General features: G+C 41.9%; 1 protein-coding gene across 5 annotated transcripts in view; it reads left to right on the top strand.

Annotated features, from left to right (window-relative positions):
- The first annotated feature begins 265 nt into the window (after positions 1 to 265).
- The window catches only part of mdfic (MyoD family inhibitor domain containing), a 119,018-nt gene continuing 94,891 nt past the window's right edge, over positions 266 to 24,392 (top strand). For 2 of the 5 annotated variants that reach the window (XR_011240216.1, XR_011240215.1), the window contains exons 1-4: positions 385 to 548; positions 772 to 964; positions 3,567 to 3,677; positions 17,929 to 18,312. Coding sequence is in view for 1 of the 5 variants with exons in the window: in XM_020092473.2 (XP_019948032.1) it covers positions 874 to 964; positions 3,567 to 3,677; positions 17,929 to 18,312 (586 nt within the window). In the remaining 4 variants the exon portion in view is untranslated. Of the gene's footprint in view, positions 549 to 771; positions 965 to 3,566; positions 3,678 to 17,928; positions 18,313 to 24,392 lie in introns of all 5 variants that reach the window. The other 3 variants (XM_020092473.2, XR_011240214.1, XR_011240217.1) reach the window with 3 other exon arrangements.

The raw sequence follows: 24,392 nt of genomic DNA, 5'->3' as shown, positions 1-24,392 counted from the left end.
TGAACTCAGCCACAGGGTGTAATAAACTTCTGAGATGTTGTATTCAAGTCCCAAAGTAAGGTCCGGAAATTTCGAAACTCGTGATCACACAGTTTAAAATGTAGATTAAAAAACTTCAAGGATTACTCTTTGTACACATATATATATTTTGTAGTTTGTCCTAACTTGAAGTTGAGGGCACACATGTTCAGGGAGGGCTCAGTTCACTCCTCTGCCGCCCAGGGAAGAGAAGCAGCAGCCTCCACTGGCCGCGCTGCAGGAATCCGGATATGATGAAGTTTTTAGACCCAACCAAAAAAAAAAAAAAAAAGAAAAACCTACCGCCACTGAAACGTCGAGCACGTCGAGAGGATTTATTGTGGATTTGTAAAACTTTTTAAAACAGGGAGACAAAGTGCGGAGGAACCAGGAGCGACACAAACTAACAGGGGGAGCGGAGTTAAGAGAAGTTTGTCGCTTTCTCCAAGTTTGTCAGTTTTTCCAGAAGGAGCTGGAGGAAGGAAGGATGAGAACAGACGTGAAGTGAAGGGAGTTGACATGTTTGAAAGGTGAGTTTAGCTTCTTTTATCGAAACGCTGTGTCTGCTTCAGGTTCAAACACTTTGCTTTGCTCCGTCGCCTTTTTTTTTATGTTTTAAGACAGTTTGAACATTTCCACGAAGTTTTTTTTTTCTGTTTCGGGCAGCTCGACGTCACTTTGTTTTCTCACACGACTCGTGTCTCTCTCAGGTTGAGTAATGGTGACCTGTTGTTTTTACTCCGTGTCTTCAAGCCCGAGCTGCTGCTGAGGAGATGAGACGTTGAGACACACGGCTCCTTCTTCTTCGTCTTCTTCTTCTGCTGCGTGTGTCCCCCACAAAGACACGACTGTCTCATGTCCAAGGAGACCGTCCTTCCTCCGGATGTGCCAGGGCCAGACAAGGGCCCCCAGCAAGAGACCAGTACTCTGCTGTCAGCCTCTCACGGTAAGAGGGGCCACACACACACACACACACACACACGCGCGCACACACACACACACACACACACACACACACACACACACACACACACACACACACACACACACACACACACACACACAGGAACAGGTTAAAATAATATGACGTCCAGATCAAGGCTGATTAACGGTTATCGACAATTACAGCATCATAATCTTCATCAATCTGGATATAAGACAGGTTCAGTTCATTTACATGTGTTGTTTATGCATCGTGCAAACACAGTGAGGAGGTGAAACACAAGATTCCTCTTCCTCTGATTTGTAAGATGTTTTAAACAAAGAAGAGTTTAGAGCCACAACCTTTGATTCCGTTCGAGGATTCAAGGGATTTTTATACACACAAACATTTGCTGTTAATACATCCTGACGGAGCAACACATTTATAGGACAATATAATGCATGCATCCTCCCTTAAAGTCTTTGTCATTCTCTGTCCACAAAGACTTAAACCCTTAAAAAATAAAACCACAACCACAAGAAGTAAAGATGCATGGCAATGCCGAATTTAGAGTTTCTGATAAATACAAACATGGCAGCGGCGGAGGAGGTTGTGATATTGTATGAAATGATGCCTGTAGTCTCCTAGCAACTTGTAAAGTCTCTCCTATAGATTTCTTCCTTGTGTCTTTTGGTCGTATTGCTTGATCTATTGGCTACACTGCACCCCCAGGTGTCCTGTGGTACTGCTCTGTTTCGTCTGTTTCACATGTATCTGTAAACTTTGAGGTGTGCACGAATACAGGTGACATGAACGCAGAGTACAGACAAAAGGCTCCGTCCGTTTCCGTTTATGTATCTAACGTTGAGCATGAATGAGCCGTTAGTCCACATTTGCACTGGCTTGCATCTAACAACACAAAAACTCTCAGTGGGTCTGTCACCCAAATTTTTGTGATCCACAAACCATGTGTGTCTGTGTGAGCGCCCTGCAACATGCAAACATTTTGGAATCCATTCAGCTGAGTGCAAGACTCAAATGTGCATGAAGTTTGCGCTTGAATGTTTACCAAGGGTTTTTTCCTCTGTTCAATGCTGCCAGTGCTCGAGAAATAAAATTGAGCAATGAATACGTATCAGTGACATATTGTGTGAAGAATTCATGTTTGCTTGCACAGTCAAACATGAGGTAAAATGTCTGAAAAGCTAATACAGAAAGCAAGACAATGATCAGATTGGTGGTGCGTATCCAACTTTGGGACAATATCAGCCTTGTCTCCTCAAATTATATTCATGTGTCTTTTAGTATACATCAGTATCTGCCCCCCAATGTTCAGTGTTAATCATGTTTTTGCTTTTTTTCCACCCTCAATAAAGTCTGAGGAAACGCCCTGGTGACTATTAACAGCAACCACAGCCAATTATAGTTTTTAATTAACTTTCTAGTTGCCCCTAAGATTATCACATGTAAAATAAGCTTACCCCCGCACCCCCTTTTCATTTTTCTTCAAACAAGCAATGAACCGTTAACCATCCTATTTATACCAAGCATCATTATGGCACTGTCAAAAAATAGCAAAGTAGGACAAAGTAAGCAATCACTGGGGCTGCTGGATTGCGAATGGATTTTTTTTTTTTTTTTACTGGACTTTCAAAGGCGCTCACAGTAAAGACTGAATTTCCCCTCTCAGGGGACTGTGGATGTACAGAGAATAGGCCAATTTATTTCTAACTGTGATCACTAAATACTGCGATGCATCACAGGGTGCTGCTGCTATCGCAACTGTTGTTATCAAACATCAGCTCTGAGCTGAGGTATGTGCCATATCTATCTAGAACTGCTGACCTGCTGCCATCCCCTTCCACTCCTCCATCCATCACTGAAATAGAGAGCGTTGTAGCACTGGAACAAACACATCAAGCTCACGTAAACATGACAGGTTTCACTGAATAGTTCTTTTTTCTTCTTTAAAATCACAGCAAAAGTGGCTCAAGACACAGTATACTACTGAAAAACCTAAAGGCTGTGAGGAAGGAGTGTGGGATACTCGCAGGCAGCTGGCATCAGACCAGTGAATAAAGTCATTGTGGAAGGTTTATTTACTGAACAAAGCAGCAGTGTGCAACGAGCAGAGCGTCAGCGAGTCTTGAAGTTGAGAAGACGCGGCTTAGGAGAGATGAGTGAAACTGTCTCTTGCATTTTTTTGCGCAGCTATCAGGCTGGGAGTTTTTGCCCACATACTTTTTCCAATTTAGATGAATGCAGCCTTTATGGCAGTAAAAAAGAAGCTTGGCAGGTCGAGCACACCCGGGAGCAGAAGGGGAGAGAAAATGAGATCCAGAGCTCTGGCAAGGCCTTTACCTGAACCGCCCCCACCATGTTGTGCAGCCATGTTGCCAGCGGCTTGTGGGATTTTTTTTTTTTTTCTGGCAAAAACTGGCAGTGGACTCTGATATTTTGTCCACTGTGGTTGACCCTGCAGTAAAACTTAGCACCTGCGTGTGTGGAGGAAAACATGGTAAATCTAGAACATTTGCTCATTATAGGATGATTTAGCTCTCAGCTTTGTGTTGGACAGGTTTTCCTATTTCATCCATGATTAACATTTAATGCCTCTGACCCCCAGATGCTCGTGACAGCGAATCGTCAGGAAGAACGCCATCTCCCAGGAAACCAGTCGCCAAAGGACGAAGTCACGTGACGGATGAGCGGCCTAATTACTGCGAGCCCGTAAGAAGTAAGTTTTTAATCACCTTGGAAAGCTGTGGGCGGACAGCAGGATATCTCAGGTGTTGTTTTTCATGATAAACAACAATGAGCTGTTAAATTAGACATGTTGAAAATGATTGGCATATTCTGCCTCCACACTCACATGCTTGAATTAAACTGCGTTTTTACTGATGTTTAATCTCACATTTATGTATCATTTCAAATGAAATCATAATCCAGCTGTCAAGAATAGTTGTTGTGACAGTTGCACAGTGTTCGTGAACAAAGCAGGGTCAGCCGGCCAAATAAAATATTAGTGTCAGTGTTTCCAATTAATATATTATCAAGGTGGCACCGAGGTCTCTTGGCAGGGTTGTCATATTATATGCTGTCATTCTGCCATAATGACCAAAATTTGGCTCACTTCCCCTGTTTTTCCTTCCAACCCTCAGACTTGTCCTTTGGAAGTGGGGAAATCCTGTTTGCGGTTCTGGCATTTACTGTCTCAATGCACTGATTGCAACTTAGCCACAATGTTTTTACTCCATACTAAACATTTACCTAGAACGGCACCGGCTGCTTGAGGCTTTCTTGTCCTGAGTGTCATTCAGCTCTCAATCAACATTGCGTCAATAATCTACCATACTAGTAACACATGTTTTAGAGCTTAAAATCTTCTCTTCTTTTTTCTAATTTTATGACATTGGAAACTTTGGAAGCCCGAGTTGTAACTCTTGAAATAATCACACTGCTAAATGCAAATGCCCTGATACAGGAAGGTCTTACAAACAATAATTTGGCATTGAACTGCTGAGTTATTATCAGGCGTAATTAAGTCTAGATGCTCTCTGGTGCAGTGAAATGACTTGATACTGAGCTATGGATTAGAGGTCATAAAAAGTGTGTGTGTGTGTGTGTGTGTGTGTGTGTGTGTGTGTGTGTGTGTGTGTGTGTGTGTGTGTGTGTGTGTGTGTGTGTGTGTGTGTGTGTGTGTGTGTGTGTGTGTGTGTGTGTGTGTGTGTGTGTGTGTGTTTTATTGTTTCTGAGAAGAGTGAGATGTGTGAGCAGAGGCTAATAGCAGCTGATTGCTTCCATCCATGTAAGTGCCTGGCTATAATACGGATTGTGTTTGCATAAGACACAACAGTTCTTTTGTTTCTAGGTTGTTAACTTTTCCAGGGCGCTTTTTCCTGGCTTTTTTATTTTATTTTTGGTATTAAGCTTAATGACTTGCCAGTGGCTTGTTTACGAAAGCAGCGAGGAAAAGGGATTCAGTTGCAAGAAGAAAAAAAAAAAGATTTTCTGTCAAGAAGTCTCTTTAGCTTGGCAGGTATGTGCAGTAATGCACTTCTGGAGGGAGGTGTGCGTTTTCTTTCATCTCAGCAGATACAGTAAGCCCCTGTGACAACAGTTTTGCGTTGTAATTGAAGGCAACCCCCCTTCACCCCAAAAGCCCCCACACTAGCGCATATGCTGCACATATCGCTGGCACATATGCGCACACACACAGAATATGTGTAAAGGGAATTTTTAGGGGAAAGATGCGTCTTTTTGATGGAGTAACATGAACATAAAATAGTCATGTTCAATAAAAACAACACCACACATTTGTGCAGTGATAATCTTTGTTAAAGTTTTGTGTACCTGTGTCTGTGTGTGGTTAAATCAAAGTTGGAAATTCTTACATTTACAGTCACATAAGTTAAAGATATTGTATGGAAATACTCTTTATTAAAATGTCCAAAGAAGACTAGAGCTATGTTATATAGTTTGTTGACTTATGTATTTACAGTATATTAAACTAGTGCAGTGCCTGTTTTAAACCTGCCTGGTTGAATATTTGGAATAGGCATTGCATTTAGCCAATTTCAGAGGTCTGCAATGCAATTGACACAATCTTCAAGCTTTCAAAGTAAAATCTCTGTAATACAGCTTGATATAAAACAGTGCAGTGATAAAATGAACAGTGTGCTTTTACTTTGTAGACAGTTTGACATTTAGCCAGTCGACAAGCAACCTCGCTGTGGTTTTGTTTGCGGAGTGGACTAGTCGGGTAATTGAGAGGCCTCTTCGAAACAGAAACAGGAATTCAATAAGAACTCATCTGCTTGCCTACATCCTGTTTTTCCCCCCCAAGCTGTCTGATGTACAGCTTGTGTCCACAATGTGGACGGTGACTTTTCAAAAACAAGAGGAAGCCTATTGTAATGTTGTACTAGCAGCAAAGATTCTATTTCATTTATGACAGCATTGTTTTGACAAGTTGTCCCTTTTTAAAACAGGAAAGTAAACATGGCAGCAGTTCCACAGTAATTTAAAACGGGTCTTTGCCGAGCAGCAACTTATTCTTGCCAAGCTTATGCAAAAAATAATAATTTGTGACCTAAAAAGCTGAAATGCCTGACATGGTTTTTAGTTCAGATGTCCATGTAGTTGCTAAAAAATTGTTGTTTCTCACAGGACTGTCAACTACTGTGACTTGTTAAAGAAAAAAAAGTACAATCCTGCCCTTCCTGTTAGGCTTTTGTCAATGAACGGTTCCTCTGTGGCTCTGCCGTCCTGCGGGAGGAGGAGGGAGAATCTTGTGGGGGAGACAGACATTCCTCAAGAGACCGTTTGGGGTTTTCAAGCAGCTGATATCTCCTGCAAACAGGGCCTCGGCTTTCCAAGTCCCTGCCTTGAAATAAATTGCTCCCACCCAGGACCAGTTTTAGGAGTTTAATCGTCACATTATTCACCGGATTGTCAAATACTTTTTCTTTTTTAAATGCCTCTATGGTTGATAAAGATGACCTTACAGCTTCCAAAGAACAGCTCTGTTTTTTTCTTTATCTCAGAGAAATTCTGAAGTGAAAAAGGAAGGTCAAATAACATGACTCTCTTTTTTTAAGAGGAAGACATTAGTCTGACCTTTGTGTGAATCCCTGATTGGGCTCTTTAGTGGCACACCTTCAAGGTTATTACCTGTGTGCAGAGTTGACCTTTCAGAAGTGAATTTGTGACCCCTAATAAACGCAGTAAAAGGGATTGTTTAATGGGAGAGTCTCTCATACTTACACCTGTCTTGCAACATGCGACTTCTTGACGGTGCTACAATTAAGATTCATATACAAAACTGTTGTGTTATGATAGGAGACAGTTTGCTGAGTTGAACTAACATAAAACGAAGGGCAAGAGCCTCTTCATCATTTTCACCATCAGCCGTTGAATAAACATCACTAGCCTGTCACACTGTTCCTCAGGTTACTTCAGAACTTTAAGACATTTTTAACCCGGGATGTGTTTTTGTTCAGCTATAGGAACTGGGTGGTGATTGTTGTTATGCAAGATTCATATCTTTATTGTAATCCTCCGAGCCCTGTCTCTGTGGAAATAATGTGTCTAAAGCGTAGACCTATTATAAACTGAGCCATAATTTTCAAGTGATTACTTACCAGTGGGTCATGGAATCAAAAACTGTATAAATAGGGTGAAATGCTAGTGTAGGGGTTGATTAAAATGGCCATTGTAATTCTACCTCTGTTGTAATTATTTTCTCATTGTCTTGGTGTAGATAGATTTCATATGGGAAATTTCAAGTGTGTTAATTAGCATATTTTACCCGAAGTGCCCGAGCCTATTCACTGTTAATTTTTTTTTCAAGATATTTAAAATACTTGAGCCAAATGATTAGATCTGCGTCCCTCAATTCATGGACTTTTAAGTGCTTATGTTAGATACAAGGCAACATTTATCGATTTTAAGTGTATCTTTTTTCTTCATTTGCAGGGAATTTTGATTGTTAAGAGTAATTTCACCAAGTTATTTTAACACCAATTGACCTTTTTGTCTAAATGGTTCATTCTGCATCTGCAGTGGTGGAAAATAATTATATGATGTTTTACTTAAGTGGAAGTATTAATACTTTGTACAGTGTAAAAAACACTTTGATCCAGTAACCTAATGTTGTAGGTAGCGGAAGTTGTGCAGATCCATCCATCCATTACGGCTTTCCCTTTTTAACTGAAATTCAAATTTCATGTAAAGTTGGGGGGGATGTAGTTCATATTCAAACTGTAAAACTGTCGGAATTCAAAATATACAGTGTGGAAGGAGGTGCATGATTCGTACTCATATTCTGCACCAAAGAGAAAACAAATGTTGCCTGTTAGACGTCCTCTGACTGCGGACGTGCATTCAAATACATTAAAAGGAGTTGTCTGATATGTCAAATTCATTCAAACTTTGGAAAAGGTGACAGCCTTACTATTAGTTTGTATTTGTTGCATTGCTATATTTCCCTCAGCAAAACTCCTATCGACTTCATCTCTGGTCTTTTTTCTTGTGATCCAAGGGAAATCTGACAAAGTGTTTTCATTTCACTGCTTCCTGACTGATCAGCAACTGAAAAGACGATGGATCGTTAGAATCTGGAGGGTCATTCGACCATGTTTCAAGGTTAAACAGCAAATTTCATAGCTCATTAACTATGATTAGACCACAATTAGACAACAGCTAACATTAATATTCAACCACTTAGTTTTAAAGCCTGGATGTAAAATTCACCTCACTGACCTTATTAACATTTTGGATGTTATCAAATCAACACAACAGTTAATGGTGATGTGTTGATTTATTTACAGAGTTAAATGTGTTCAAAATGTGCATCATTATTTCAGAATTTCCCATCGTCTCCAATAACAATATCAAACAAGAATTTTAGCTTGGAAATGGTTAAATACTAACTGTTGATAACAGCAGGAAAATGTGAATATGGTGGATTTTTCCATTAGCTAAACAAAAACATACCTAACTTTCTATTGGCTGTGTGAGCCCACCCCAGCCCATAGCCACCATTAGCCTGGCCTGGTCTGAATCAATGCCACACAAGTCTCACTGCCTTTCACAAGCGACTCAAAGAGAGAAGAGAAAGAAATATCAGCCTGCTCATATGAGAGCAGCGCATGGGGGATTACTTGGCCTCTAACAGGGTTTTGGCTCCAACATTAAGGTTAAAACCCTTTTCTATTACTGAGATCTCTGCTGATGTTGCCCCCACCAGCCCCGACCCCCTCGAGCATCCAGCTCCTTGCCCCCTTCGTGTTTGCAGGTTCAGCGCCTCTCTGCTAGGTCATTCTGTCAGACCCCCTGATCAGTGGAGGGTGACCGGGGACCAGGGAATGGCTCCCGTCCAGACGCACAGACAGCCACAGTCGACACAGGCCCCGACGAGTGCAATGCACCCCCCCTCCTTCTTTCAGGCTAGAGCTAAAATCGATACAGGCGTCTCCGTGTTTTAAAAGCCACTCAGAGGCAGACGAGCAACTCTGTCTCAAAGGCTGATCTCTCAGCTTAGGGCCTTGATTGGCATCCTGAAGATGTGAGGCGCTGACCCACAGCTGTCCCATTAGTAGAGGGTTAATGTTGAGATTGATACTGAGCAAATAAAGGAACTGGGCATGTGAGTATTTTGATAGACTGTCTATCCCCTGTCTGACCCGGAGACAGACCCCAGCTGTATTTTGTCTTTTAAGGGAGTGGTAGCGATATACTGCCAGATCCCCCATCCTCCTCTCTGACTCCTACAGTAGCAGTGTGCACACTGCATTTATCACACTGTATTTATATGGTGTGTGTGGTTGTCCGTACGTCTGCCTCTTTGCATGTGTGTGCCTTTTTAGATGTGCGCATGTGCAAGTCTGCGCGCCTGCTGTCGAATTTCAAACGAGCCCCGTGGAACTTCTACTTCAGCGAGGAGAGTTTGAAGCCGGTGGAATATTTGAGTCATGGATGTAACTGAAACTGAAAATACCCCCTTTTCCCCTCCTTCCCTCTCTCCTCCCTCCTCTCCCCCTCCTGTTCACTCTCGCTCTGTTGCTCGGTTTTTGTTTTTGAGTCATCAGCAAGGAGAGGGTGGAGCACGTTTTTGGAATATGGAGCCTGGCAGTTCCCTCAGGCCCGCTCTGAGTCAAGTCATAATTGATCTTTCTAGAAATTGTGGTAGCTAGGCCTTGTAAAGCCTAAATCTGTGCAAGATGTGCAGCTTTTTAGAGACACTGCAGTTCGGCTGTCTTTATACTACACTCTTGCTCCCCACTTGGATGGTAAGTAAAGGATGAGGGGAAATGAAAGGCGTTTGACGAAGCTTAATGCAGAAACAGGCTTGTGCAAATTCATCTCAGAAATGTGGAGAGGAAGAGAATAAGGCGCCATTTAGTGTCTCTCACAGCTGCCAGGTCATACGGCTTTGATCGCTCCTTGATGTCTTGCGTTCTGCTACATTAGAAGTGCCCAAATTAGCAGTGCGCCAAATTCCTCACAACGGTGAAGGGACCGGAGACTTCTGTGGCCGGAACTGGGCTGCAAGGGGGTGTGGGAGGTGTGAATGACTTCCCCTCTCAACATGATTCATGTAAGAGAAAATGGCATCTCATTGGGAGTTTCAATGATTTAGATAGCAGTCAGACATATTAATCTGGGAAAATGTTCCGTTTTGAAATCAAAGTTTAATTGATGACCCCCCCCCCTTCCTCTCCTCCTCCACCACCTGCCCTCCCTTTTCCATCTCACACACACGCACACACCTTAACCAGCCTCGTGTACCGAGTGCGCTGAGAGCCTTCTGTCGTCAAATCAAGCTCTTGTCTTTCAAGTTGCTTTTGCTACTGTAAAATGTAATTAAACAGGACAAGGTCCGAAGGGGATTTTTTTTCCCACTCAATCAGCAGCGAAATTTGAAATTAGGAAACCCCTGACACTCCACTTCTCTCTCTGTTGGATGGAGGTGGGAGTAGTGGCAGCGGCGGTGAGGGCCGATTGGAAATAATAATAAGTGATGTCTTCAAGTGTCACTTCCCCTTCAGCGCGTCAGACGAGCCAAATATGAATGACTGCTACGGAGCCAGATAGAAAAACAGACAAAAAAATGTGATGCTTCCTGCTTAAATGAGATGCTACACAATATGATGAGCCTTGACAGGTGAAGACAGCTAATAGAGTTCTGTTGCAGGCTACCATAACACACCCACTCCTACACACACATCCATGCAGAGCGTGTCACTTCAGCTGATGAAGATCCAATATCTGTGCAAGTAATTTAGCGATCCTCAGCGGTCATCATCATCATCATCTGTGCAGCCATCACCATCGTTTTATCTTGGATAAATACAAAACATCATGGGTGTGTGTTAACTGACAGGGCCAGGATTGCAGTCACATTTTTTTCTCATATCTGTTGGAACAAGTGACATTTCTGTTAGCCTGTCAGGTTGCTGTCCACTCTGTGTAAACGCTCACGACAACACCACTAACTTGGCATGGCACCCACATCTTTACGCTAATCATTAGAGATGTTCTGATATGAGTTTTCCATCAGAGTACCAATCTGATACCAATGCATTTAATGATAACGTATTTTAATATGTGCTACTAACCCTGTATATAAGTGATGATCGCTCTCATTGGTGAGTGGCCTGGCTCAGATTAAAAAACAAAAACAAGTACTTGCAGAGAATGAATAACTGAAAAAGAACACAAATGTATATGTCTCAGAATAGACCAAAATGAACTCGACAAGTTTGACTCTTATCCCTCTTTATGGAATTTATTCTGTTGTTTCAATGCAGTTTCCAAAATGTGCTCCTCTCACTCCTCTATGTGATGGTTCTTCAACCATGTGATGCTTCATGAGATTTCTATTGTGTTGCAAACTGATGTCTTGCATATGGTACACGTTGCCATTTTTCTTTTTGGACTTTCCAGCATGAAATTGCTGACATTTTAGCTCACTCTGGCAAACGCTACTCTGAGGGAAATCACTTCTTAGTCACTCCAACAACAGTACTTGTCACAACTGCTGTTTTGGACCTAAGAAAAAGTAATTTCTGAGAAAAGAAAGTTCCATTTTGGCACATATATTTGTGATGCCTGACTCTGCATTTTTGGCAGCATCAGAGTTATTTCCGATACTGGTATTGGAATATTTCTACCAATCACATGCTAGGTCTTGGTTGCCAGTTTACATTGTCCATTAGCTCTCATTTTACTCTGCTGATACCTGCATTATATTGATACGGATCACATCAAGGTTTTTTTTGTTGTTGTTGTGATGGGACACCTCAAAGATGATCCTCGACTCAGTTGTCTGTTCCTTCCAACGCGTCCCTCTAGACAATAAAGAAAGTCCTTGTCTCAGAGTTTGGAAGGTCAAACGGTAAACGAGGCTTTGATACGCCGAAAGGAAAATTTCAATCAGAGCCCCCTTTGTAATAACATTCATTGTACTATTTTCCTATCTCTGTGCGTCCCTCTCTCTCTCGCTCTGCAGTATAATTCCCCTGGTTTTGCGTCTATAAATATGGACAGGGAAGATGTATAATTTCTAATGAGAAAATATATCCCTTTGGATTGAAAGGCAGGAGCTGGTCCACGTGCTGCTGTTTGTTAGGAGGAGAGATGATACCTCAGGCTGTTTTGGCAGGGAGAGGGGAGGGGGTGGCGGCAGCGGCGGTGGTGAGGGGAGTCTGGCTAGGTCATTGCACATTTACAAATTAGCATTTCAATCATGCAGGTAACATGGCCAGCCGAGCAGAAAATATACATGTTTTTCTAATACAAGGCACAAAAAGATAAACAAAACACAGGCCCTGTTAGGGGAATTAGCATCTCAGAGCTAACTACTGCTATGTATTCTGAGCGTTTTCTGTTTGGAACTCCTAACTGAAAATACAAAGGCGTCTCTTCTGCGCTCATATTCAATTCAGTGTTAACTCACAAACTCGTGGCATTGTGTAATAACGGCTATTAGGAGATGAATACAAGATCTGGATTGCGGTGTTTATTTGGCTGACATGATGTGACATTTGAATAACTGTATGCTCTCTATGATGGGCATTCTAATAAGCCTAGGCAAACACCTTTCGTCTCCTTCTCCCTCTTTTCTCTCCGTCTCGGGGGCATTAATATTAAAAAGGCCCAAGCTTTAGAAACACAGAGCTTGTGTGGTTGTTCAATCCGCTCCCTGCTTTACCTGCGACTCGCGGCAGAGCAGTGTGCAAATGAGAATCTCCGCTCTGCCCTGTTTGACCTCTGTGTTATATTTTCATGTTCCCGACCATTTTAGAATTCTTGTTTATACAGCTCTGTTTCAACTGACATGCACACATGCATATTCCGTCTTGGTAGGTCTGCTCGTCTCTCTCTCTCTCTCTCGTGTATGTGTGTGTGTATGAGAGAGAGAAAGAGAGAGAGAGAGACATATGTACCTATATGTGTGTATACTCCTCTTCCCTCTTCTGTCTTTTGGGTGCAATTTCCAGCTCCCTCCTGCAGGACCTATTTTCTGTGACAAAAAACGGAGGTGTTTATATACTCAGTTTTACATACAGAGCGATCCCCCCGCACAGCTCTGGCACAGCCCCAGCGCTCTCCAGGCACTCGGTGCTCGGTCCCTGTGTGGCGCAGCTACTGAAGACTCGGTGACAAATGGCAATTATATTTGTGTGTTCTTCATGAATCCATCAAACACTGGCCTTTTAAAATGCTCCCCAGATATTTGAGGCTGTCAGCTACTAGTAGCTGGGACCAAATTGGGATGCTGCTTAGACAGTCAGGAACTACTCACCCCCTAGTTTCCCCTGTGATGTGTGTGACAGCGTGTGTAGGGGAATACCATGTTTTATTCAACTACAAATGTACACCCTCAACAGTTGTTGATGTGCTAGAAATAGGGCGCTTACGAGTCCAATTTGAAGCGTGTGTTTTGTGTGTATGTGCGTGTGTATGTTCGTCCAATTGTTCCTGCAAAACATGGTGTTTTAATGCAACCTGTCAGGCTTTGTGTGTTCGGTTATCTCAGGACACCTTTCCAAGTCTACAGTCTTTTTTTTCTTTTAAACTTGCTTGAAGTTGTTCATATCAAATTTTGGTGCTGGTTGTGTTTCCTGCTCTGTTATGAGATGCAGCAGCAGCAGCGTGTCTTTGTTGCTCCGTCAGGATTAATTCCATATTATTTATTCCCTATTTATTATTTTAAAACGTGATCCAATTTTGCCATCTCCCTCATGATACGTTATTTGGTTTATCTTTTTCAGATGTGGAAGCAAACTTCTCTCACCAAACCACTCCAAAAGTAGAACGCATTTTTTTGAAAATCTAATTTCTACATCATTTTCCTACACACTGATTCACTGGGGTCTCCAACTTACAATCTGGTCTTTAACAGGCACAAGCTGATATTTGCACAAAATCTTGAATCCTCAGTTGTGGAATCAAACTTAATGTTTGAAAACATCATTACTGTATGATATCATTTTGAAATTGTGAAGCTCAACTTTGTTTAAAGCCAAAGTCAATACCTATAGAAGTTGAATACACAATAATGGTGTCTATAATGTAATGTAAAATTCGTTGTTTGATTAATTTGAATCGCCCTGATGCAATGGCAATAGCACAATGGCTGTTTGAATTGGCTTTTTTCTAAATCTGTATTTATTCTTTTACACCAAGGGCGACAACGTTAGACAAATACAACAGTTCTATTACACTGCAAATCAGTTCCTGCAGACTAAAATTAAAAAAAGAAAATATCACTTCAATAAGTTCAAATCATACATTTTCTTGTGTTTTAGCAGTTTTTGGTCTCCACCCACTCCTGAGGTAAATATCTGGCTCTGCAGCAGCTAAACGCGTCTCTATATTCATAAGAAAGTTGGAACTTTGTCTGTTGCTGACATTTCATCCTACAGCTGTTGAACAATTCCGGCAGACTTCACTATATTCCTGGTTTTTCATCTCATTATGTCTTCATTTGTCTTGCTGTGACTGTACAAGTCCGTCATTGCCATCTTTGACAGGATCATCATTATCGTGATCAATGATTATGAATATTATTCCGCTGTGTCCATTCATCTCAGTCACATAGTTCATCAGGATAAAAATAAAAACCATCCAAAGAACCTGCCACTGCAGCACACAACTTGGCAGACGTGAACCACTTTTTTAGGGCTTTGCAGCGTGTCAGAAACCTGAGTTGCTGCTTATGTGCTCTTGGTTTTACGTGGTGGTTTCTTAATAACTATTTGTACTCTGGTAAATTGAAGGCTTGACTTCCTCAAAAGGAAAGGTAATCATGCCTCCAAGTCTACTTTGGCCTTTCTGTGCACAAACTTGTTTGTGTGTGTGGCTGGTTCTCTTAACCTAAATGGTAAAAACGACTGTTATTACCTAAGATGATTGATTTCGTTCTGTTTGCTGCGTTGCATTGACTTCATGATGTTGAAGAAGCAGGTGAATTCTTCAGCTCTTAACTCCGCAGCTGCAACTTGTGCTCTGTTTGTGTGTGTATTGCTTCTTTGCAAATTAGTTTGGACAAGTTAATCATTAGCTGCAGGGAGGGAATTCCCTTGTCAACTCCATAAATGTCAGCCATTACTTCTTGTGCTTACACATTAAAGTATGAGGCTACGTCTGAGGAAACAAAGACAGAAAAATATGTGTTAGGAAAATTAGTCTTTCTCATTCATTTAGCTTCAAATCTCTGTCAGTGTAAAAACAAATGTGCAAACATTGATAATACAATCTATATGAGGTGGAAATTGGAGCAAAGTAAGAGAATAAGCCAGATTTGCTGCTGAGGAAATACTGTCAATCACAGCTGGATCCCGACTGATGGGGATTTTTAGAGGCCGATATCGATACTGATGAGAGTTACTGATACAGATATATTGGCAGATATTTATCTTTCAAAAAAAGCAATAGTATCTAAGATGTTGTTATTTCACATATATATAACATTGTGAGAGGCATTTTAGTTGAATTCTGAGATAATTATATGTGAATCTTAATGAAAAATGCAGACATACGATATTTCGGGGGTTGGTATTGAAGAGAATGTGCAATTTTGTGCAGATCCAAATAAAAATCCGGATCCAGTGGATTTGAATGTGGTTTCGTAGGGGTGTAGACTGTTTTCAGCCACTGCATGGTAACAAATAGGGCTACAATCTTGTAACTACAACTAATGTGTAGCTGGGAAACATAATCACTGCAAGGTTTCTTTACTGTTGGGCCGTTGCTTAGCTGTGAGCTCTTCTGAGTGCAATTCTAGTTTAATCCATGAGAGAAATGTTTTCTTATCAGATACCTCCACAGATAAATCCACCATATATATCGATATGTATAAGTGTGAGAAGTGTTGACAACCACAATTTTCCCTCAGAAGCAATAATCAGTCTTTGAAATTTGAAATAATAGTGAGACATTTGCTTGATGTCTGGTAATGATAATAAAAGTGACCTTTTTTTATTTTTCATAAATCTATTAGTCATATGCTCCAACTTAATGTTCCACCATCAAAACATCATCCTAAGCCTCTTCAGTAAAGAGCACTGTGTTGACGTGTAGGACACTCTGTGGTGCACATGTTCTCAGCTTTCTTGTAAAATATGAAAAAAAGTGGTGGGAAAAAAATAAGCAGCTATTGCAGCTGTCAGGGGTAAAACTGAAGAACAACAACAGATGTAGGCTTCTCCGAGTCTCCTTGTTAGTGAGCTTTAGTCTCCTCACATTGTCATGGGCAGGCTGAAAGGCTTTCGTCTTCTGGAGTAGAGAATCCATCAACCTGGTCTTAAATCACTGCATAATGAATTCTTTCGTGCGCTGCCCAGTTGTCTAATTCAAATTGCATGAAATCCTGATCCCTAAAGTCTATATTTGTTTATCAGAAGCAGCATTCAGAACCCTGAATGAGGAGAAGGAGAAAAAAAAAAACAGTGTGTGTATTTAATTGCTTTGTTTTACATCCACATTCACGTCTGGCCTCTCCCAGAGTGATGTGTTGTTAAAAAGCGCAAGGCCCCGAGATTCCCACACTCTCTCCCGATCTTGTTAACCGTAATTGCGCTTGTTGGTGAGCTGACAGAAAGAAAATGGAGATGGAAAGAAATTACCGGCATCATATTAAGGTTTGCATACACTTTGGAAAATTTGTTGATCTTAGTTTTTTGTGGATGGCAGCTAAACACTGTTCTAACTTTCTGTCCAGCACGAGCCAGAATCCAGAGTTCGGGTGTGACGTATATTCAATGTATATAAGGAAAGTATAGAATAAGGAAAAAAAGAATAACTACAGTTCACGCAGAGAAACTTAAAAAGAAATGAATAATTCACAAAAATCTTGAGTTAATCGTGCACTGGCTGCGTGTGCACAAGCACCGTGGCTCTGATGTGGAGGGAAGGTAACGTCGGAGTAACTCCCAGTAGAGCTGAATGTGCAGGTGTTCCTCTCAGTAAAATGCCACCTCCTTTGCTCACTAACATCGTTCGCCTTCTTTCTTATTAGACAGGTCGCTGTCTCCTGACTTTGTTGGGCTGTCACACACACACACACACACACACACACACACACACACACACACACACACACACACACACACACACACACACACACACACACACACACACACACACACACACACACTTAGAAAGACTAGTGGAGGCCATCGCTGAGCTTTCAGAAGGAAGGAGATCATTACTGTTGCAGACAGCAGGTATTTTGTATATGCACAGCATCACAGGCCCGCTCTCTCTTATTCTACTGTATTAATCTCTTCTTCCTCTCGCACTGTCTTAACTCACCTGGGTGATGCTCCCACACATGTCTTGTCTGCCTACAGCGGTGGCTTTTGTGAACCTGTCACATATGAGCTCCCCGCATCTCTCCACTTCCCTCCGTCACTCCATGTTGAAGTGTTTGCCATACGATCGATATTACGGTGTCAGGAAACGGTGGCAAGATTTGCTGAGAATCATCTCGCCGACAAATCCGCCGGCGTTCGATTTATAAGACATGAACATCACAAGCTACGGTGACTTCATATGTGAATAAAAGATTTGAAGTGTGAGGTGCAGAGAGTGCAGATAAAGTTCTTTCTCAGTTAAAATAAAGTTTAGCGTTTAGCCCCGAAAAGAGTGAAAAGAACCCACAACTCTTTGTCTTCCTTAAATAATAGATTCCATAAAGTACGTTATTTAAGTTAAGTTCCTTTTGGTGCTCTTTTATATTAGTGGTCACATCAAAAATTAATCTTTGAATAAATAAGCAGTCTTCTGCTCTGTTTCAATATTCAGTTTCATTTGTTTTGTATTGAGGCCCTTAGCTCGCAGGTGTTTCAGCTGAATAAATGCGCTAAAGATGAAATACTCCAGGGAAATTTAATCACTTAACCACTAATGTAAGTAATTGTACTGAATCTAAACAGGATTAAAAAAAGATATCCTTCCTTCTCCATGTTTCCCTGCAGCTCAACCTCACTCTGAGTCTCGACCTGTGCCCTTGGATCCGACCGAGGGAGACGCCGTCAAGGACCAAAATGGCCTTCCCCACAATGGCACTGGCACGGCCGCACTGAGTAACGGCAGAGGAATCCACCCTGGCATCGGTGGGGCCACACGCACGTGCACTTGCACTTGCGGTGCCAATGTCAGCACGGGCGCAGAGGGTGGCTCAGGCCCGAGCACAAGAGCGACGGAGCGGCCGATGACAGAGCAGCCCAGGAAGCAGCCGTCCACACCGGTGTCGCAGAGGATGCAGAGGAAATTAAGGTCCAGCTTGTCGGTCAACAGTGACAGCAGCAGACGCAGTAAAGGCAGTTCCACTGGGTCGCAGAGAGCTCCGCTTCCAGAGGGTGAGTATCCACACGCCAGGCAATAATGACAGCAAGTAAAGAGAGCAGTGTACACACTCTGAGAACTAATACTGATACTCCTACTAACGTTTTAACGCGTTTGCCAGCATGCTTCTCTTTCTGCATTCCATCTTCTGTTGGTCATGAATTCATTTCATATGTAGAAGGGATATGTTTGAAACCGCTTCATATCTCAGTGTTTGTAAATGCATCAATGCTGCCTTCTGGCTACACTGCCACCCCACGATTTCTGTTGGTACTGCTTCGTTTCGTTCATGTCCGTATGTCGGATGATGTGCACATATATGACGAAAATAACGCAGACTACTGAAAGAAGGCTCTGTCAGTTTCTGTAATTGTATCTAATATTATGTTTAAACACCAGGAACCATCAAATTTAAATTAATAGATTTAAATAGTTTTTGTATTAATTGAAAATGAAAAGATAATTGCAACAAAAACATTTTCTAATATGCAATAAAACGAACAATTGCGTGCCATGCAGCTGAGTTTTCTCTGAAATTATAAATGTCGCACAGTGAAATGAGAACAGCGTCAAATCATCGCCATCAAAGTGATTCCTCTGTTGAAGGTGCTGCTCTTCCCAGGCCCTCCTGAAATAATACCTTTATAAGATATTGATAATGCCTTCTTACCTTCTCTCACCTTTTAATGATGGGAGTGCATGACCTCTCATATTTATCACTCCCGTCAAGCAAATGACATCTTATCCCGCTCCCGCAGTTTTTATTTTCTTTAACAACAAGTCAGAGTGATCCGCTGGCCATGCGGGGAAGCCGTCACTTTGTCAGGTGCAAGGCCGAGGTGAGTCCAATAATGAAGGCGGTCGGGTGGTCTTTTCTTCCATTGGGGAGATAGGTGTGACCATCTAACGAGGCCTGAGAGCGCAGGGGGCCTATTAAAAGTCGTGACCAGCCTTCTTCAGGCCCCTCGCGCCCCCTCACACCTCTCTGGACCCTCCCTGGCTCTCCCTACAACCCTGTCAGCACCACCCTAGCATCATTAACAGGACCCTGTCGCACCAATGTACTGCTGTGCATGTGTTTGTGGACATCTGTGTGTTCTTTATTCAGCCTGTGCAATACTAAGGTTTAGGCATGTCTTCCTTTTTGGTGGAAGTGGCTCCTACTTGCAACCAAAGGCATTTGCTGCTTTGTTTTACATCTGCTATAATTTCAGGTGAGGATGAAAAATAAGATGTGCCATCATGCGTTATTGAATGATTTAAAAAAACGCAGTTATCTACCTGTTAAATCCAGAGATCTCTGTCGCATATCTCAAAAATGCAGGGTTGAGTTTGGTGCAATTTGGACATACAAACATTAATGAACTCTCAATAAACAAGTGACCAGCGCTCTGTAGCAGTCATTGGGGGTGGGGCAGTGTGCCCTGAGCTGAGCATGTCTTCTTTTACGGCAGTGGTCAACCGGGTCAAACCGCAGGTCGAATCCCAAACACTCATGTGTGTCAATGGTTCAGTTCCTCTTTGTCTGCTTGTGTGCTTTTACTTTGTAAAAAAAGGTAAAAGCACACATTGGTTTTGTTTGTCGATTGAAACTTTGAATAAACAGGTGACCAGCGCCCTTTAGTAGTGGAGGCTGGAACTCATTGACAGAAGTGACGTTGTCGATCACTACAGCGCAGTTTCGACAACCGTAACGACAACTGATTCTGCAGAGTCCTGAGTTGAGCTTCACTGAACTTTGAATATACAGGTGAACAGCTCTTTGTGCAGCATGGGTTCAGGGTTCTGTGGATTGAGTACAACAGCTGGTCTTTACTTGCTGCTGCTCAATAACTGCAGGTCAAACAGCCCATTCCAAACAGGCAGGTTTAAAAAGGGCACCGCACAAGTTATTTTAAATGAAGAAGAGAATTTGACCGTCGGGAATCTACTTGAAATATGCATCTGTTTGATTTATGGCAAACAAAAAGGAGGCACACATACACTTTTACAGCACTTAAAGGTGCAAGTAAAGGTGGGATGCATCTTCCAGAGATATTCCAGACGCATCATGTTTTCAACATCTTAATTGGTAAAGAACAGAAGAGAGGGTGTGAAGAGGAAAAAAAAAAATAAAACAGCAGCAGCTCAACAAGTCTGTCTCATTATGTTTTTTTTCTTTTCGTGTTGCTTATTTGCAGACACAAGAGCTCTCAGAATCAATATGTTCGCTCTCAACTATTTATTTCCCCCAGGAAAACAGCCAAGCTGTTGTGTTTGAATGTTTACACGGATTAACATAATCTGTTTGCCTGTGAAATTAGCCTCCTAAACAGCCCCCTGAACACGGGAAATAAAAGGCGTAAGCTAGCATGAACTAGCTCTGGGGATTCTGCCGTTTCTTGGCACACGCTGTTGGCACCGGCGCCAATCTGTGATAACGCTGAGGAGTCATTCACTGCGCTGCTTTTGTTTGGCTTGCTGGGTTCTCTCAACTCCTGTCATCCACTTGGTGTTTTTGTTAATTGTGTGTAATCAGTTAATGTCTCCAAGCTGCTTTAGCCTCATTTAGAGAGTTAGCGTAGTCTTTTCCTAAGCTGTAAACCTGGACGTGTTGTGTAAGCTCCAGTCCTCCAGCTTTAACTTTCCCCTCGGTCATGCATTACCAACAGGCCTGCTTTTAAAGTGCATGTGTTGGACCTCTGCTGTCCAGCTCTCATCCCTCTGCCCCCTTTACCCATGTGTGCCTTGTGTGCATTCCCCTCGGCCACCGAGGCTTCATCTGATCAATCTCCCTTTCTTCATCTCTGTCTGTCTCGCCATCTCTCCGTCTCTCCTCTCTCTCCCCCTCTCTCCCTCTTTGTGAGTTTGAATGTTTTGCACAGCTTGCTGCTCCGAGGCCCCAGCCAGCTTGTTTTGTGTCATGCCGCTCCCTTTTTCTTTTCCTTTTTTTTTTTGGATGTTAGCTTTCCAGATGTCTCAAACTATTTCCTCAGAGGCGCCGGACGCCGCTTTCTTGGCCTCTGCGATCTCCGGGCTTCATCGCCGCTCGCTGACATTAAACAGGAGCGGTGTCAGTGTGCGCTGTTCTGTCTGTCTGCCGGTTGGTTTCACTCTGTGTCTCTGTCCGTCTCCCTCTGTTTTTCTCGGAGATGTGCCTGTGTGCGTCCTAACTCTCTTGTGTACAGTATACGACCCCCTCGCTCCCCTCCTCCTCGCCGTTTCCTCTAAGATCCAGACTAATCGCTGGTGTTGAATTATACATCCAAGTGAATAGCTGAGATGGCCAGCCGCTGCTTAATGCCTATGTACTGTTTATATCGTATTCTCAGTCTACTGTTATTTTCTGAACACTGGCATGGCTATACCCTCTGGGTCCTTCAAAGTTTGTTAGGCTGAACTTTGAGGTTCCGTGCATGCCCCTGTGGTCGGGCGGCGTTTATTGCTCTCATTGGCGTTTTGTAGCACTCAGATGGCACTAACTACAGCGAATGCCAGTGTGGACTGCGGTGTGAGTTTTGTTATTCTCGCTTGAAACAAATCCCACACTCTGCCCAACAGCGATGTACTGCATGTCCACGCCAGATGTTTCAAAGCGAAAGGATTTATTCTCGTGCATCTCCCATCAGCGCCATGGTATGGTCTCAGATAAGGATAATAAGATGCATTCAAACTTCAGGCGCCCTCGCAGACACGCGGACACGTACACACGCTCGCTTCCTTTCATGTTCCCTCCTCTATCTTGTTTGTATCGCAGTCAGCCAGTGCTTCTGGTCAGCGCCGCAGCCCTGAGCGCCACAAAAATAGGGGGAAAAAAATCTCCACCACTTTGATTAATCAAACATGAACATCCAGCGGTCCTGAGCTCTCGCCTTCCCGTGCCGTCCTGCACCCTCCTCTCCCTTCGCCTTGCCTCCAACCCAATCAGTAACAGCCCCTCCTGACAGCTCGAGATGGCCTGATGAAAGTTATGCAAATGTGCCCTGTTTGTAATGCTATTTTTCTGCATCTATTCACATCATGTCTTTTTAACACTCCAAAGCAGCGGCGCTCTGTCGGCCTCGGTTCAAAAAGGACACAGCTGCAGGAGCGTGTGCCAGGTGCACTTACTGAACGATATTTAAGATGATTTAGTAACTTGGATACAACCACAGAAGCTCTGATGTGGAGCAGCTTGAGTTTTGCATAGATTTTATACATCCACCTCTTACTCTATTTATGTGTCTGATTTTTTTGCCTCATTTTATCCTTCAAATCTGAATATATTAGTTTATTTGTTAAAAGTTAGTTTCCAGTGGTAGACATTTTTGGGGTTATGGGTGCTGCTGCATCAAAAAAGAAATTGAGCAAAAACATTGAATACAATAAATACATTAAATAAAGGCATGACGTTTGCTTGCTTTGTTTTCTAAATTCTCTTTCAGACATGTACTGAAATCACAACATTTTCTTGAATGCCTGAAAACAGCGTTAGTCGGTCTTTAATCCTCTCAACTCCTGGTGCTCTCTCCATCAAGTGAACCCTGTCTGAGGTTCACTTCAGGCTTCACTTCGCTTTCTATCTCTTCCTCTTTGCCCACTTTTGCTTTTTTCCTCTTTTTTCTCTTGCTGAGTAGTTTCCACAGGGACTTCAGTTGTTCCCTTGTCCACCACTTCCGCTACCTGGATATCTATTAGAGAGAATAACAGCGTTTTCCTCTTCCTGTTTTAGTTGTGCAATGGCAGTTTAGTTGTGCCGTAAATCAATCCTTCCTTTCCCTGGGAGATTTGATTGTGGCAGATGGATGATTAGGGATCAATCTTAACGCAGATGGTGTTGATATTCTAAAGTCAATAAATTGTGCAATAACAATTACTTCATAATTCTAATTTAAAGTTAAAAACTTGTTAACTTGTTTTTTTGAAGGAGAATAGATAAATTAAGTCTGATTGAATTCAGGTTATGTTGACAACATCTATATTTAGGAAATAGATTAATGCTGAAGATAAAGAAATAAATAAAAAAGCACTGAAATAAAACTCCTACGCAGCATCTACTACTTTTACATTTGTCATATTTCCTTACTGATTCAAACCAGAACATGTAGCATTGTAACAAAGCCATCCAGAGACAGATTTGTGATGCTTAATGGGTACATTGGTAATTTAAAGGGAAACTCTTAATCGCTGAGGAACAACAAGCTGAAACTTGAAACATGAAATGAGGAGGTGAAATGTTAATCAGAGGTTTGAGCGTCGCCTGCATTAATTCACCTATTTGCCGGGTAGAGACTCTCGGACTTTGCTAATCATCTTTGTGTGATCAGCCCAGCAGTTTGCATGATAATGTCACAATTATTTAACAGTCCGTTAATCAAAACTGCAGGAGAGGAATTCATTTCTTTGAATATCTCTTATTTCCTTTATCCCCCCCTTTACCCCTGCCTTGTTCGCTCTGCTGTCAGCCTGTCAAGCATGCTAACCTAGCTCACTCACCCTAACAGTAACTCATTTCTTGTAAAAAATAAAACTCCAACTATGTACTAGATGTAATAGAGTACGAGGGCCACTTTAAAGGAAAAAAAAATCGGATATTTCAAGAATTAAGTCGGGATATTCGCATTATTTAGCCTCATATTGTTATAACTTAATTCTCAGACTCTCAGATTTATAATATTACATTTATTTGTCATAATATTGTGGGGTTCTTTTTGAAAATTGTAGTAATTTTACAGGAACAGTCATAATATTACAAGAATAAAGATATAGAATGGGTCATTTAGGCCACTTCTTATCATTTATCATCAGTCTGTTGCCTGCCTTAAAATAAGGAATGTGGTGCATCTTGTAAACTTATGCTTTATTCAAATTTCCAGAAATAACTCATTTCTAAATCTTTTGACACATCTGCACCACATTATTTTAAGTTTCAGGATTTTGAAAAGATTGTGCAAGAAAGAATTCTGATGAAGTTTCATTTTTATTGAAATATTATGACAATTTCCTCATTAAATTTAGACTTACTTCTTGTAATATTATGATTTCCTCCTTTGGCCCGAATACTCGTTATATATTTCACACATTGATTTATTTTATTGTCATACATTTATTTTTTTATTTGTCACCTTGGCTGGTT

The sequence above is a fragment of the Paralichthys olivaceus genome, chromosome 23 (genome assembly GCF_024713975.1).
Source record: "Paralichthys olivaceus isolate ysfri-2021 chromosome 23, ASM2471397v2, whole genome shotgun sequence".
In the NCBI taxonomy this organism is placed as follows: domain Eukaryota; kingdom Metazoa; phylum Chordata; class Actinopteri; order Pleuronectiformes; family Paralichthyidae; genus Paralichthys; species Paralichthys olivaceus.
This window is presented reverse-complemented; position numbering and strand designations above follow the sequence as displayed.